Source organism: Zingiber officinale, chromosome 4A (assembly GCF_018446385.1).
Source record: "Zingiber officinale cultivar Zhangliang chromosome 4A, Zo_v1.1, whole genome shotgun sequence".
Classification (NCBI taxonomy): domain Eukaryota; kingdom Viridiplantae; phylum Streptophyta; class Magnoliopsida; order Zingiberales; family Zingiberaceae; genus Zingiber; species Zingiber officinale.
Genome location: NC_055992.1, coordinates 155,741,614 through 155,759,327, shown reverse-complemented (window position 1 = coordinate 155,759,327; position 17,714 = coordinate 155,741,614). Strand labels below are relative to the sequence as shown.

The 17,714-nt window shown below is 45.1% G+C and overlaps 1 protein-coding gene across 1 annotated transcript; it reads right to left on the bottom strand.

The window, feature by feature from the left end:
• Positions 1-15,931: 15,931 nt before the first annotated feature.
• Positions 15,932-17,218, bottom strand: LOC121972955 (BAG-associated GRAM protein 1-like). Its single transcript, XM_042524564.1, has 4 exons — positions 17,197-17,218; positions 16,896-17,128; positions 16,198-16,245; positions 15,932-16,078 (listed from the first exon to the last, which is right to left on the bottom strand). Exons 2-4 carry the CDS (start codon positions 17,106-17,108, stop codon positions 15,932-15,934), a joined length of 408 nt encoding a protein of 135 aa, XP_042380498.1. The 5' UTR covers positions 17,109-17,128; positions 17,197-17,218.
• Positions 17,219-17,714: the final 496 nt, after the last annotated feature.

The following is a 17,714-nucleotide window of genomic DNA, read 5'->3' as shown; positions in this document are numbered from 1 at the left end:
GTTATATATATAAGGTTAAGTATCTCTGGGTCCGTCGGGGCTCTGTCTTGTCGGATGTTCATAGAATACTTTAATATTCGTTCAAGTTGACCCACCAAGTATTTCACACTAGTGCCATCTGAGCAAGACCCAACAGTTAGCTGATCAACTGAATCAGATGGGGATTGCTTTTCTATCTCAACTTTAACCTTCATACCACCTTAACCAGAATCTTCCTATCATCTCCGAAACCTACTCGATACCAACCCGTATCAATAAACTAAATCGACAATTTTAAATATTTTTTAAATATAAAAAATTACATTAAAAATTACATTAAATTTCAAAAATAATTTGAAGTATTGAGAATAATAAAAAATAAAACTAATAGTGAGCATTTATAATAATTAAATATTAATAACAATAATTTTTAATTAATATATATTAATGTTTAAAAAAATTAAATAATATTGAAATTGTAGCAACATAGAATGATACGATACCAAAATCGTATCGTTCCAGTCTTAAAACCTCGACACAAATCAAAATTTTAAACTATGATATCATACTTAAAGGAACCAAAAACCTATACTTACAGTGTATCTCTAGTCATAGTGACTCTTGTCATATCCTCTTTTAGTCATCTGTATAACAACAATTAGTTCAAAATGAGGATGAACTATAAAGGGTGGCTAGCTTGAGTCTAAGTCTTCTCTTTAGATAATTTCGACTAATTCTTGAAGCCTTTTATTTCGTTGCATATTCTGCATTGAAAACTCTTGGATTCTTTTCATATGGACAATGCAGCTAGGATATTCACCAGAGTATGATGCTCTTGTAGGTGTGTAAAGATGATGTCTTTGGTGGTTAAGGTGCAGCCTCTAGGTAAAGGGGTGCCAAGTAATGACAACTTAACCAGGGTAGGGACTACATCAATAAAAACCTACAAAATTTAAAATAATAAATTGTGAACTGCATTTAGAAAATGATAAAATAACTATAATAATTACCACACTAAGCAATGCTTTCTTCAACAATGCCCTCACTTTATTAATATATTAATATATGGAGATTTATCCTTGGTCCTTCAATAATGTATAGTCATTGTGTTGGTGTAGGGAGCACCAGATAATCGAACCTGATTTTGATAATAGAAAAAGGTCCAAAATTAAGTTATGTTATGATCTAACGAGATTGATCAAGTGTGCAGGTAGCTCAAAGAAAAGCCCTAGTAGATCTGGACCGGATACTAGGCAAAGTCATAGTAGGTCTCAGATACTAGGTAAAGGTGGAAGACTTGACAGATCAAGGAGACCACGCGGAATGTCTAGACGGATCAATGGACCGGATGTTTAGCAAGTTAATGGGTCAACGAGAATCGGACATCGAAGAAAGCTCTGGGGTCAGAGATTCAGAGCATAACAAGAGTATGAGGCAGTAGCAAAAGTTGTGTTGAGTTGCTGTTCAAAGCCTCTTTTAAAGGTGATTTTTGGCGCTTGGACCAACCTCAAGCCCCCCAACTCAGCCTAATCCGATTTGACACCATTGTGAATTATCCATCTCCAAGAGCCTAGACTGTTGATGTGGCATGAACTTGACGAAGCTCTATCCGACTGTGTCCATCTCCAAGCGTCTGTATGCTGACGTATGCAGACCAATCGAAGAGTGTCACCTCATTTGCACGATAGTCTATGTTCAGGCCATTCGGGCGCCAGGAGTTCACTATTCCAACCAACTTCTGATCTCAAGTTTCTGCACCATAGAGTTAGCATAACAAGCATATATATGTAAATATTAAATGGTGACAATCTTACAACTATCCAGTCTTAACTTTGGATTTCCCATGAAACCCTAGATCAGACCGACTCCTATTGTTCCCTTCAAACATCCAATCCTCCATACCTGTTTGGACTTTCTGTTTAGCATATGATCCTTTAACCTCAGGGCTTCCTCCGATGTCTGGTCCTCGCTTACCCATCGACTTGCTAGATGTCCGGTCCGCTAACCTATCTAGACTTTCCTCCTGGTGTCTCGATCTGCAAGGTCTTCCACCTTTGCCTAGTATCTGGTCCAGCTGACCTGACCAATCTAGACTTTTTGCCTAGTGCCCTCGATTTGCAAGGTCTTCCACCTTTGCCTAGTATTCGGTCCAACTGACCTACTAAGGTTTTCCTTTGTCTAGTATCTGATTCAGTTGACATACTAAAGCTTTCCTTTGAGCCACACTTGATCAATCTTGTTAGATCACAATACAGCTTAACTTTGGAGTTTTGTCATTATTAAAATCATATTCGATTATCTGGTGCTTCCTGTACCAACAATCATCCTTTTTTTATTATAACAACCTGATTCAAAGTTAAGTAAACATAAAGCAAAAATAAGTTTTCAAAACCCTCCCCTTAACTCCTAAGATTAACATTTTAGAAATTTTTGAAAAATACTTAGACTTTTTGAAAAATAAGACAAAGGCTTAACTTTTAAACTATCCTCTCCCCTTTAATATATATATATATATATATATATATATATATATAAGTTAAACAAAAAATGATAGAAAAAAAATTTAAAAAGATTTTAAATGGAAGTTTGAGGAAGATAGAAAGAATTTTGAGAAAAAAATTTTGAAAAAAATTTTAAAAGATATTTGAAAAAGATTATAATAGAAAACTTTTAATGGAAATTTTAAAAAAGGAAAAACTTTAAAAAGAGATTTTAGAAAGGAATTAATGGAAATTTAAAAAAAAATTGAAAAATGTTAAAAAAAAACTTTTCTTGAGCATGAATATTGGAATTATTATGGAATTTAAAACTTGCAGCAAAGTGTTAGGCATTTTTGAAACAACAAACAAAAATTCAATAGTCCAAGAATGCATGCATCTATTTTAACATAAATATGATTGAGACTACTCCTAGTTGATCGATTTGATTAAGTCAAGAAAGAAGTCAACTAGGTTAGTATGTCAATGTGAGCCAAAGTCAAGACTAGCAAAAATCAAGTCAAACATAGTCAACAAAAGTGCTTTGTACTAAGGAGGTGTCAATCTGAATACGCTGCTAGTCTACTGAGGGAGGTGGAGTGTAACTCGTGCTCTAAGATTCGAACATCTCCATCATCTAAAGATGTTGGGCCTGCTAGTGCTCCTCCAATTTCTAAAACTCACTAATTACAGTATGCTGAACACTGATGACTGACCCATGAAGACTGGTGACTGATCTATTAAATATGATCACTCTATCCTCTAAAGTAGGGATAGCTAGAGGTGGAGGAAGCTAAGAAAGGTCTGAAAAATCAAAATCAGGTAACTCCTCCTCTGCTAGTACTGGCTCAGACTGAGACTAGTTTCCCCTTCTCCATATAATATCATCTTTATCTACATGTATCCTAGCTAATGAATGACTTCTAACACCTACCATGACAAACTCATTTAGGGGTGTAACATCACATGATGACATCAATCCCTAATGAAGCTAGCAGTGAAATTAGAATATGACAGTAGTGCATGTGCACCCTCTTGCTAGTGTTGATGCTGGATGAGTATATGATGGTATGAAACATATGCAAACTAATATCTATATTCAGCCTATGACAAAATGCATGGAATGGTAACATCATAGCAACATCCTAGTGGTCAAGGGTAGAATGCAAGTCACTAAGACTCTGTACAGGGCATATTTTGTATCCTAAGTTTGACTTAGTTGAATTGGCTCACTGTGGGTACCCTCTCCTTAAAAAAGAAAACAAATACGAGTGCATCATATCTAATTTAATATGGGAATAGAGATCATCAAATGACAAATCCCTAGGAGGATAACAAAAATATAGATGATGAATGTCTAAGTCCTAGATGGTTCCTAATGATAACAAAAGAAAGTATAATATCCCTACATGCGACTCTAGTATTATAAGTGATGTCATCAATTATAACCAAGTTGTTGTACAACTCGGCATACATCCTCTATTAACCGAGCTAGTACAATAAACTAAGTTTTCTGATCCATAATACTCAATCACCTCTATAGTAGGTATACATGATCTCATGAAAAATGTCCTATAACGATATCTGACAAGCAAAAGTATGTATGATGTAGATAAAAATATAACCCTAAGTTCTTCTATAGGAAATCTGATATCAGTGCTAGGAGTACTAGAAGTATCAACCTCAGTGAGCTTTCTCTTTATCCCATCAACATAAATAAATAATTTATTTCTAAAATAACTTAAATGAAAACAAGGAAAGTTTATGATATTACCTAGGCATTATTGACGACTAATATAAGAACTTAGGGTTATTTAAGATTTAATTAAAATTAAATTATTAATTAATGAAAATAAAAATTAATAATTAATATTAGTCGTCAAATAACCCTAAGTTCTTATAGTAGTTGTCAAAAAATGCCTAGGTAATATCCTCTTTTCTTGTTTTCATTTAAGTTATTTTAGAAATAAATTATCTATTTATGTTGATAGGATTAAAAGAGACCACTGAGGTTGGTACATTTAATACTTCTAGCATTGATATTAGATTTCCTACAGAGAAACTTAAGGTTAAGTTTTTCTCTACATCATATATACCTTTGCATACCAAATATCTTAATAGAATATTTTTCATGAGGTCATGCATATCTACTATAAAGGTTATTGAGTATTATGGATTAGCTAACCTAGTTTATTGTACTAGCTCGATTAACATAGGATTGTGTGTTGAGTTGTATGGTTAAGATTGATGACATCACTTATAGTAATAGAGTTGTCGGTAGGGATATTCTAATGTCCTACTATCATTAGGGAGCATATAGGAGTTACGCATTCATCATCTACATTTTTGTTACCCTCCTAAGGATTTGTCATTTGATGATCTCTACTCCCATATTACACTAGATACGATGCACTCGTGTTTTTTTTTAGGAGAGGGTACCCAGTGAGCCAAAGTCTTAGGATACAGGAATATACCTTGCACAAAGTCTTAGTGACTTGCATTCTACCCTTGACCACTAGGGATGTTGCTATGATACAAACATTCCATGCATTTTGTCATAAGCTAGATATAGATATTAGTTTTCACATATTTTATGTCATCATATACTCATCTTGTATCAGCACTAGCAGGAGGGTGCAAATGCCCTACTGTCATATTCTGACTTCGCTAGTAGCTTCATTAGGGATTGATATCACTATAGGTGATGTTACACCCCTAAATGAGTTTGACATAGTAAGTGTTAGAAATATTTCATTAGCTAGGCTACATGTAGATAGAGATGATATCAGGTTATGGAGAACGAGAAACTAGTCTCAGCCTGAGCCAGCACTAACAGAAGAGGAGTTACCTGATTTTGACTTTTCATACCTTCCTCAGCTTCCTCCACCTCCATCTACCCCTACTTTAGAAGATAGAGTGATCAAACTTAAGGGATTAGTCACCAATATTCATGAGTCAGTCACCAATGTTCAGCAAACTGTAGTTATTGAGTTTCAGAGATTGGAGAAGGAGCAGCAGGCCCAACATCTTCAGATGATGGAGATGTTCAGATCTTGGAGCATGAGTTATGCTCCTCCACCTTCTTTACTAGACTAGCAGCTCTCAGTATTCAGATTAACACATCTTTAGCATTGAGCACTTTTGTTGATTATGCTTGACTTGATTTTGACTAGTATTGAATTTGGTTAACTTACATTAACCATCCAAATCTGAGGGCACTATTGGCTATCACGAAGCTTAATGGGTTTGCTCTAATTCAACGTCAAGAAGTAGGGTATGGCACCTAGAGGACCATGGGGGATTGTGAAAAGAGCCTCCTGAGAAAGCGGTCGTTTTAATAAAGTCACCTTGAAAGCCAACAGGTGAGAGCGTATTTCGTGGTTGTCGCAAATTCAACCCTTACTGTATTGTGGCAATTTTTTCACCTACGACCAGCTCGGCTATACCCCTAGGGCCTATACTAACCTTATTGTAGTGTGTTCCAAGTGTGGATAATAAGTATGCTCTTGCTGACTGAAATGAAATGATATTTTATTCTTTAGTCATGGTTTCAAGGTGTTGGATTGCAAGATTGCAAATAAAGTCCCACGTTGAAAATACATGAGAAAGATTATAGATTTATAAGGGAAAGATATCTTCATTGGTATGAGATCTTTTGGATAGAGCCCAAAAATAAAATCATGAGGACTTAGATCCAAAGTAGATAATATCATGTCATTGTAGAGATATCAAAATTCCTTTTAGTCTTAACAATTGGTATCAGAAGGTCTAACCACCGACTGTGTACAAAAGCTATGGTCTAATTGAGTCATGTGAGTAGAATATTGACCTCGAACAAAGAAAGTAGGGGCTCATATGTCTGAATCAAGAAGATCAAACACCAGACAAGAAGTTCTAGTTGCGGCTAGGTAAGGAAGTCCTAGTATGTCGGGTAGACCGACGGGCAGGAAGACCTGGTGGGTCGAGGATCAGACGTGGAAAGCTTGTGATCCTTCGTTTGAGGGGGGATTGTTGGGTTGCAAGGTTACAAACAAAGTCCCACATTGAAAATACATAGAAAAGATCATAAATTTATAAGGAAAGATATCTCCATTAGTATGAGGCCTTTTGAGTAGAGCCCAAAAATAAAACCATGAGGGCTTAGGCCTAAAGTGGACAATATCATGTCATTGTGGAGATATCTAAATTCCTTTTGGTCCTAACACAGGGGACTTGTCTGCTTTGTATTCTTTTTTTTTTACATTATACAGTGAATCTTTGATTATATGAGATATTCAGATCATTCCTAAGAACAGAATCTCTATTGACATGCATTGCCAAGATAGTTATGGGTAAGCTATAAAAGAAGAGAAACGCCTAGATTTGGTTAGTGATCCTGTCCGAAACAGGGGTCAACGAACGCTGGGGATGTGGCGCTCCCTGCTGGATCCTCGAGTGCTCCGGCGAACCTGCAACAAAACCGAGCCGGGGGGGGTGTCCCGGCGACGGCCCTCCGACGATCAAGTCAGGCGAGGGAATAGATGAAGAAAGCGGCTGCAGAGATTCAGACCAGCGTACCTCCGGTGAAGAAATGGAGACCTTATATAGACCTCTCGAAGGAGCCTGGGCGCGTCAATCAAAGCAATCACCTGCTTTCGACCATGCCCAGGTATGGGTCTGTCAGAAGGGCATCCATAAGGCCATACCGCTACTGTATCGACCTCTCCATGATGTGACGGCAAGACCCTCTATCGTGAAATCTTGTGTACGGCATAATCATCAGACATGCCTTTGCTGACATCCCATATCCCGAGCCGAACGAATAGGTCGCTCGGCTAACCTCTGATCCCGCCCCCGCCGAACGGACTACCGCTCGGCCCTCCGGTCCTCCCAGAGACCCGCTCGGCCATTCGGTCCTCCGCCTTGGCGTCGAAACCCGACTATGGCTAGGTTATCTCGCTCGCTCGGACACTTTCAGACTGCCAGCGGCCATTACCCGCTTAGTCGACCCTCCATCCGTCCTCGGTGGGACCCTTGATGGGTCCCCATTCTTCCGGATCACTTGCCTCCCCTTCAAGTCTAGTCGAAGGAGGCAGTGAGTCCGACTGACTGGACTATGTGTCCGAGCGGGCGGTCGTCGCCTTACCGTCGCTTATAATATCCCTTGAGCCGTTCGGCCTTTATGCCAAATTCAGCCGCTCGGCTCTTCATTTTGGATGTCTTGGCGCTCAACGTGGATGTTTGCTTGTCTAAATCTTCTCGAAAATCACGCAAATCCTTTCCATTAAGTCGAAGCATGCGCGGTATCGGCGCATTGATTGCGCCTGGTGACAGAGCGCAACGTGGCTCTTCTCGCGTGGCGGTGATGATCCGTACGATGGGACGCCGATTGTTTTGAAATGGACGGTTAGATGATGACCTCGTCTCTCGTGACCTGCATCCGACGGACGAGGCTGACCAGCCTCGTTCGCATAAAGCCTTCGTCTTCGCCCTTACGCTGCATTCTCTGTTTAATTGCGCGTCCTCCGTCGAAGGTGCCCACGGCTGCATCGTTCCGGCTGTCCTAGTTCTTGCCTCTTGGTGGTTTTCGGCTTTCTGGTGATCCTCTCCGTTCATCTTCCCTTAGTAAGCTTCTCCCTTCCTTTCGTTCGGCCTTTCCCTTTCGCGGGGAACTCCTTTCGTCCCCTTGCTTGCGAACTTTTATCTGTCCTCCGTTTCCGAGTTTCTTTCGGCTTCCTTCTTTCTTTTTCTTGGTACTTTAGTCATGGCGAGCACTTCCGTACCCGCTGTTGATGTTCATGGTCCCTGGTATATGACCATGGAGAGTAAATTTGACGAGGAGGGCGCTCGGCGTCTTGTTCGGACGTACGGGATCTCGGACGACCATGAAATAATTGTAGCCGACCCGACCGACCGGCCCCATAACCCGCCGATCGGTACCATTTGTTTTTTTCTGGACCAATTCCAGGGCGGCCTTAGATTTCCTACCCATCCATTTATTTTGGAAGTTTGTAATTATTTCCGCATCCCGCTCGGCCAACTTGTGCCGAATTCCTTTAGGCTGCTGAGCGGGGTGGTCGTCCTCTTTAAGCTGCACAGTATCCCACTCGACCCCAAAATATTCCACTTCTTCTTCTACCCCAAACAATCCGAGTTGGGTACTTTTATTTTCAGTAGAATAGGCTTAAAGTTTTTGAGAATATCGCCTCCACAAACCTTGGAAGGAGTTCTTCTTTATCGACTTCCGGCGGCGTTCAGAACCAATGGCGGACCGTTGTGCCGAGCCAGTAGGAACTCGGCGAATTCGAAGCAATCCGGCCTACCTTCACTGGTTGTCGGTCGGTGATACAAATCGACCGATTGCTTCTCAAGGGTGTTGTACATTTTGGATTATCTCCGTTCGGGCGATCTTCCCTACCGTAGGTAAGGACTCTTCTCACTTTGCCTTTTTGTCTAACGATTTTAATTTTTCTCTGCGGTGAAGTCGTGTGGCGCTCGAGGCTACCGATCATCGAAATTGGTAGTGGAGTTGGCGGCTACCAAAAAGAACTCGCCGGCGAGGTCTTATCCCGACCGCCCGAGGCCGGGGAGGGCGCATCAGAAGCAGTTACCCCATCCGCCAGCGGAGGTTGGCGGATCCTATTCCTCTGCTCCGGCCAGTTAGGAGTCCCCGGGCGGGATTCACCACTAAGTTCGGAAGCGTCGAAGACCCGACCTTCCGCCGACCCAAGAGGCGAACCCAGGCGTCGATCGAGGTCGCCTCGCCGATCGCACGTCGTCGCGGATCGGGACCCAGTGGCCTCGCCCACCGCCCTCCGGCTCTCCTCCACGGACTCGTCGTCGCTTACGACGGTTGGGCGAACTTGACCATAGGGAGTCCTCGGGCGGCATGCTGGTGAGGAAGTCTTGTGGCCACCGACCATCAAGACTACCCTTGATTCCCATCGGAGGAATATTTATTGTCTGCCGATCGGCCATCAAGCCCGTTCATGAAATAACCTTGAGGTCCGCTTGCAAACTTTCGAGGGCCTAGATTGGGTGGCCCTCATGGCCTAAATTCGGCGATAACCATCTGACAGGCCACTCGGTAGGTTCATTTTCTTCTTGTGCCCACTTCTTGTTTGGTTCTGATTTTATTATTTCCCTTACAGCATTGGGCGAACAAATCGCCACTAGCCATCGGCTAGCCGAGTGGAGGATCTCATGGAAAAACTCAGTCTCGGGGTCCATCGGTAGGCGGGGACATGAGCCCTCGAGGCGAGCAGAAGAGGCCGACAGCTACAGGTGGCCCGACTTGAAGACTTAGTGAAGAAACGCGACGGAGGCGTGAAGCGCGCCAATGGCCGGAAGAAGCGGGCGATTGCCGATCCGGACAAGATGAAAGTTGAAGTCCGAGCCCAGATCAGCAATCTAAGAAGCTAGAAGCCCAACTGGTTGCCGAACGGGATGGGCGCTCGGTGAACGCACTAAAGCGGAGGTGGACCAAAAGTTCTCCAAGATTCACTAATTGCCTCCCGGCGCGCTCGAGAAAGTCTGAGGAGGAGGCCGAGTCGCCTAGCGGCCGAGAATACCTCCGTTCGGGCGGTTCGCTCAAATTTGGTGGCAACGTCTCCTCAACTTTCGCCGAGGCGGTCAAGGTCACCGTCTTGGAAGAAGGGAGGGCACCTTCCTGCTGACCTGAGCATTCCCTCTTCAGATCTGGCGGCTATGATTGACGATATCCCGGACGCCTTTTTTAATTTTGAGGACCCGGAGTGAGGCGAGTTCTTCCAAGTACTTTCTGTATTTCATCCGCTCTGCTGATGTAAAATTTTTGCACGTGTCGATCGGCGTAATTGTCTTCCTTTGCCACTATTTTCGTTTGCCCTTCATTGTCGTCTCTTGTCTGTTTGGTGCTTATTCGTAGAGTCAGTGAAGCTCCACGTGTTTCCCACTAGACGACCGATCGGGTCAATCAATTGACTCGATTTCCTTGAAATCGTTTAGCGATTGGCTATACTGTTTGCATTCAGTGAATGCGAAGTATTGGCAAACCGATGGCCGATCGGACTTAATTAATTTAGTACTTACGAACGCTCGTTATTTGGCGTCCTTAGTTCCATCCAGTAAGTTCACAGTCGCGGGTTCGGCGTGGATATTTATAGCCGATCGGCGCGGCTCTTGATCTTTAACGACGGAGCTCGTCGGCGCGGATATTTATAGCCGGTCGGCGCGGCTCTCGATTTTTAACGACGGAGCTCGTCGGCGCGGATATTTATAGCCGGTCGGCGCGGCTCTCGATCTTTAACGACGGAGCTCGTCGGTCGTCGGTCTTCTGCTCGGGGATTTATAAACGTCGGCTCGTCTCTACGGTTTAACGTCTGGGCTAGACGGTCTTCCGCTCGGAGAGTTTATAGACGTCGGCTCGTCTCTACGGTTTAACGTCTGGGCTAGACGGTCTTCCGCTCGGAGAGTTTATAGACGCCGGCTCGTCTCTACGGTTTAACGTCTGGGCTAGACGGTCTTCCGCTCGGAGAGTTTATAGACGCCGGCTCGTCTCTACGGTTTAACGTCTGGGCTAGACGATCTTCCGCTCGGAGAGTTTATAGACGCCGCGTTTAACGTCTGGGCTAGACGGTCTTCCGCTCGGAGAGTTTATAGACGTCGGCTCGTCTCTACGGTTTAACGTCTGGGCTAGACGGTCTTCCGCTCGGAGAGTTTATAGGCGCCGGCTCGTCTCTCGATATTTAACGTCGGAGCTCAACGGCGCGGATATTTATAGCCGGTCGGCGCGGCTCTCGATCTTTAACGACGGGACTCGTAGGCCTTTCAAGGCTAACTCCTTACCAGGTCGAGCGACCTTGGCCTTCGTATCATATCCCGTGCTAGAACAATATTTATGCCCGACCGAACAGCACGGATCATTCGCTTACGAGTTTAACTATATAACCCTCCAGGCCGATCGGCTCGGGGGCCTTCGTTCTCGAGCGCTTGGCTCCGATAATTTACCTCCGGCCGAGCGGCACGGGGCCTTCGGAATTGAGCCTTTGGCTCGTACAATATACCTCCGGCTGAGCAGCTCGGGGCCTTCGTCGTCGAGCGCTTGGCTCCGATAATTTACCTCCGGCCGAGCGGCACGGGGCCTTCGGAATTGAGCCTTTGGCTCGTACAATATACCTCCGGCTGAGCAGCTCGGGGCCTTCGTCCTCGAGCTCCCAGCTCGGATATAAACCTCCCGGTCGATCGGCCCGGGGGCCTTCGCTATTCGAGCGCTTGGCTCGGCTAATTTATATGCCCCTGCCGAATCGGCGTGGGGTCTTCACGCGGTAAGCCGTTCGGCGGAGAATGCTCAATGTGTTTTCATCTTTTTGCTTCCTACATTACAAGTGTATTTGCGACCGAAATGTATATAAATTTACATTTAGCGCACCTTTCACCCAGCTCGGATAACGTACTCCCGGCCGAACGGCTCGGGGTCTGCTTCGTCGAGCGCTTGGCTCGGATATTATACCTCCGGCTGAACGGCTCGGGGCCTACTTTATTGAGTCGGTGACTTGGATCTTCATCCGCTCGACGGCCCGTCCACCCATCTTTCTCCTATGTAGTCAATTCATCGCTTGACATCAAACTCCCGCTCTTGAGGTCCCAGAAGAGGGGCTTGCTATAAGTTGAATTCGGGAGACGAAGCATCTGCTTTTGAGGGAAATGACTGAGGCAGTCGATTCTTCCGCTCGACCGCTACCTCTTGGACCACCGGGGACTTCGCATGATATGCCCGGGATGCCTCAACTCTTGGTCCTCTTGGTGGCTGATGGGCAGCGGGCTGCTTCTGTTCGGCATGGGTTCCCTTCCGTCAGGCAGCCTCCGCCTCTTCCACATTTATATACTCATTCGCCCGGTGTAGCATGTGGTCGTAGTCTTTGGGCGGTTTGCGAATGAGCGTGCGGAAGAAGTCCCCTTCCGCGAGGCCTTGCGTGAATGCGTTTACCATTGTCTCCGAGGTGGCTGTGGGGATATCCACCGCTACCTGATTAAATCTCTGTATATACGCCCGGAGAGATTCTCTTGGTTCTTGTTTGATGGTGAACAGGCTGACGCTTGTCCTTTGATAACGTCGGCTGCTCGCAAAGTGATGAAGAAATGTCGTTCGGAACTCCCGGCACTTTACGCCATCGGAGTACTGATGCAAGGTGGCGATGCTGTCGAACTTCCCCAAATGATCGTCGGGGTCGGTCGTCCCATTGTAAGCTCCGATAGGCGGTGGTTTATAGTATTTTGGTAACGGATCCCGATGTATGGCTTCAGAGAACTGTCGGTGAACCTGCTCGGGCGGTGCGTTCGCTCGGGGGGCTTTGCCCTTCCTATGATCCCGAGCGGGAGGCTCATCAGATGAAGATCCTTGCTCCCCGTGAGCGGGCGCGATTTCTGGGGGAGTACGGAAGAGTGCCTGAGGGAATCCTACGTTCGGGCGATCTGCTTGCGCCGCCCGGCCTGCTGAAGCCGAGGTTGTTTGCTGTTGCGCTCGCTCAGCTTGTGCTTTCTCCTTTTGCTGCGCCACTATCTTGGCTGCCCTCGCCTCGACTATAGCGTCCAACTCTTCTTGTGAGAGTACCACGGTATGTAGTCTTCCAGCCTCGTCCATTGCCTCTGCTCGGATGCAGGTGCGTTCCCACAGACGGCGCCAAATTGATCCTGTCCGAACCAGGAGTCAACGGACGCTGGGGATGTGGCGCTCCCTGCTGGATCCTCGAGTGCTCCGGCGAACCTGCAACAAAACCGAGCCGGGGGGGGTGTCCCGGCGACGGCCCTCCGACGCTCAAGTCAGGCGAGGAATAGAGAAAGCGGTGACCAGCGTACCTCCGGTGAAGAAATGGAGACCTTATATAGACCTCTCGAAGGAGCCTGGGCGCGTCAATCAAAGCAATCACCTGCTTTCGACCATGCCCAGGTATGGGTCTGTCAGAAGGGCATCCATAAGGCCATACCGCTACTGTATCGACCTCTCCATGATGTGACGGCAAGACCCTCTATCGTGAAATCTTGTGTACGGCATAATCATCAGACATGCCTTTGCTGACATCCCATATCCCGAGCCGAACGAATAGGTCGCTCGGCTAACCTTTGTATCCTCGCCCTTATCCTGGCCGAACGGACTACCCGCTCGGCCCTTCGGTTCCAGCCGGGCAGACACCCGCTCGGCCATTCAGTCCTCCCGCCTTGGCGTCGGAAACCCCAGCCTATGGCTAGGTTATCTCTGGCTCCGCTCGAACCTGCTCAACTACTTGACGCGGCCATTACCCGCTTAGTCAGCCCTCCATCCGTCCTCAGGCTGGGACCCTTCAGGAAGTGGGTCCCCCATTCTTACCGCTGATGGCCGAGCGGGATGCGGAAATAATTACAAACTTCCAAAATAAATGAATGGGTAGGAAATCTAAGGCCGCCCTGGAATTGGTCCAGAAAAAAACAAATGGTACCGATCGGCGGGTTATGGGGCCGGTCGGTCGGGTCGGCTACAACTATTTCATGGTCGTCCGAGATCCCGTACGTCCGAACAAGACGCCGAGCGCCCTCCTCGTCAAATTTACTCTCCATGGTCATATACCAGGGACCATGAACATCAACACATTACGGAAGTGCTCGTCATGACTAAAGTACCAAGAAAAGAAAGAAGGAAGCCGAAGAAACTCGGAAGCGGAGGACGGATAAAGTTCGCAAGCAAGGGGCGAAGGAGTTCCCGCGAAAGGAAAGGCGAGCGAAAGGAAGGAGAAGCTTACTAAGGGAAGATGAGCGGAGAGGATCACGAGCGAAAACCACGAGGCAAGAACTAGGACAGTAGGGCGATGCGGTAGTGGGCACCTTGACGGAGGACGCGATTAAGCAGAGAATGCGGCGTAAGGCGAGGCGAGGCTTTATGCGAGCGAGGTGGTCGGCCTCGTCCGTCGGATGTAGGTCACGAGAGACGAGGTCATCATCTAACCGTCCATTTCAAAACAATCGGCGTCCCATCGTACGGATCATCACCGCCCCGCGAGAAGAGCCACGTGGCGCTCTGTCACCGGGCGCAATTAATGCGCCGATACCGCGCATGCTCGACTTAATGGAAAGGATTGCGTGATTTTCAAGAAGATTTAGACAAGCAAACATCCACGTTGGGCGCCAAGACATCCAAAACGAAGAGCTGAGCGGCTAAAGCCGAGCGGCTCAAGGGATATTATAAGCGGCGGTAAGGCGACGACCGCCCGCTACAGGTCTAGTCGGTCTGACTCACTGCCTCCTTGACTAGACTTGAAGAGGAGGCAAGTGATCCGTGAAGAATGGGACCCACTTCGAAGGGTCGGCGAGGCGGATGGAGGGCGACTAAGCGGGTAATGGCGCGTCAGTAGTTAAGCGGTCGGCGGGCGGAGATAACCTAGCCGTGGTGGGGTTTCCGGCCCTGAATGGCCGGCGGGTGTGCCGGAACCGAAGGGCCGGCGGGTAGTCCGTTCGGCCGGGATAAGCGAGATCTGAAAGGTTAGCGGCGACCTATTCGTTCGGCTCGGGATATGGGATGTCGTAGAGCATGTCTGATGATTATCCTTCTGACAGACACGATAGAGGGCTTGGTCACATCATGGAGAGGTCGATACAGTAGCGGTATGGCCTTATGGATGCCCTTCTGACAGACCCATACCTGGGCATGGTCGAAAGCAGGTGATTGCTTTGATTGGCGCGCCCAGGCTCCTTCGAGAGGTCTATATAAGGTCTCCATTTCTTCACCGGAGGTACGCTGGTCTGAATCTCTGCAGCCGCTTTCTTCATCTATTCCCTCGCCTGACTTGATCGTCGGAGGGCCGTCGCCGGGACACCCCCCCCGGCTCGGTTTTGTTGCAGGTTCGCCGGAGCACTCGAGGATCCAGCAGGGAGCGCCACATCCCCAGCGTTCGTTAACCCCTGGTTCGGACAGGATCACTAACCAAATCTAGGCGTTTCTCTTCTTTTATAGCTTACCCATAACTATCTTGGCAATGCATGTCAATAGAGATTCTGTTCTTAGGAATGATCTGAATATCTCATATAATCTAAGATTCACTGTATAATGTAAAAAAAAAAGAATACAAAGCAGACAAGTCCCCTGTGTTAGGACCAAAAAGAATTTAGATATCTCCACAATGACATGATATTGTCCACTTTAGGCCTAAGCCCTCATGGTTTTATTTTTGGGCTCTACTCAAAAAACCTCATACTAATGGAGATATCTTTCCTTATAAATTTATGATCTTTTCTATGTATTTTCAGTTAGCATATCAAAATTAACCAAAAAAAGGTAGAATATAAAAGAGAATGGGCAAAAATTGCATTTCTTTGTACAAGCAATTAGGCATTTCAGGAGGATAGGTACATTCCTAATTGTATACCTTCATGTGGTACTAGATGTTGTAAATCATAACAGATCATAAACATAGATTTGCCACAAATCTCAGATAAGTTAAACAAAAAATTGCTGAGAGTAAGATTCAGACTACTTGATCATAAAATTTTCAAGAATAGCAGAAGATTAAAATGCTCGACAAAATTGACAACACTTGCCTATATTTTGTTTGACTGCCACAAGTAATGATCGCATATGCGTCTGATGTGCCATCCAGGTTTGATCCAGATAGGTTCTTGCCAGCAAGTAATTCCAACTAAATTACAAGCATATATTAATTAGTGTTTAAAGATAAAATATTTGCCAATCTGTATCAGTATTAAATGGTCAAAAATGAGACTTTTTGAAAAGTAACAGTTATAAAACTAGTACCACCTTAACCAAGTATGCAGAATACGGTGAATCGTCTTCTGACAGAAGCTTCTACAAAACAAGTGAACTTACATCAGAAACAAAGGTAGTTTTTTTTTTTTACTTTTACATTTAAACAAACTCATTAGGCGCATGAAAAAACAACAATAGTCAAATAATTCAGTCATGAAACCCTCTAAAAGAGGATTCTGTTCTATCAAAATAGACGCTAGAGGGGTAGTGACCAGGATAATCAAAATGAATGTTAATTTAAACTTTTTTATCAGGGATTTTAAACAGAGCGGAAAGATATTTGAAAAAATATGCAGCGAAAACAAATGTTTTCATAGAGAACTATTTTGCAAGAGAATCGTGATGAAATAATCTAGTGTATGAAAGGCATGGTTTTCTGACAAGTAGCTTGTGCTAGAATAAATACAAATATTTTCTGGGTTCAGAACTTCTAGTTCCTACTCCATGTCCTATGTACTCATAAGGTGAGTTATCCCCTAAAAGGCTAAAACCACTATATTTTCTCCTTTTGAGAATCTTTCAAAGGTGTAGAAACTTTTTACGAAACCGGTTTATAGTAGCAATAAGATGAGAGTGATGAAATTGAAATGAGAAAGCAATAAAAGTAAAAGAAAAACTACGGAATAGAAAGAATAGAACAACAAGCTCAAAAGCCAATTAACAGAGTAATGCGATGACAAGAACATGACCTCCTTGTAGTCCTCGCGTTCAAGAACAATCTCTGTGTTCTCGGCCGTCGTTGTTTTATTTCCACGGCGAGGCCGAGGGTGATCGCTCCTTCGACTGAGGGCTGCGTGCGCGTAAGTATTCCCCCAGGTTAAGAAGGCAGCGATCACGAGGAGGGCAGAGGAGAGCGCCACCTTGACCTCCCAACACGACGGGAAGAGGAAATCGAGCAGCATTCGCAGCCCCAGTGGGAAACCTATAGGGAGTTTGGAGTTAGTTCTCTAGAAAGAGCCGTTTGATAGCGCAAACAACGAGGAAGTGCACCTCAAATCGTCGTCGGTTGGGGGAGTGGGAATAAAATGTCCATTTAATGCCACTTCTCCGAAAAATAGCCAAAAGTACGTTTTCTGAACGTTGCCCTTTACTTTGAAAATGCCCAGAAAACACCTCTTATTTTAAAATTTCCAACACTCTCTCTTTAGAATTCTTAGAACATAGTCACGCTCTTTCTGAAAAATGTTCAGATGTAATCCTCAAATGTTAGATGCGTCATCTTTCAAATGTTTTAATTTGCACAGATAAAATAATTTTTAAAAAGATGAATTAACATTTCGGATCAATTTTTATCATTTTCTTATCCACTTAAAATTAAACAGAACCAATTTTTCGTTCTTTTATCTCGTCTCTCAGAGCAAACTCAACACCGCAGTGAGCTTGCAAGCTCAAGCCTGGCCTCAAATAAACCGTCACAGCGGCGACAAGCTAACAGCCTGACCGCGAACCGACAGCCGCAACGGACACAAGCTCAGCCGCAACGCGAATTGATAACTTCTGTTTTTTTT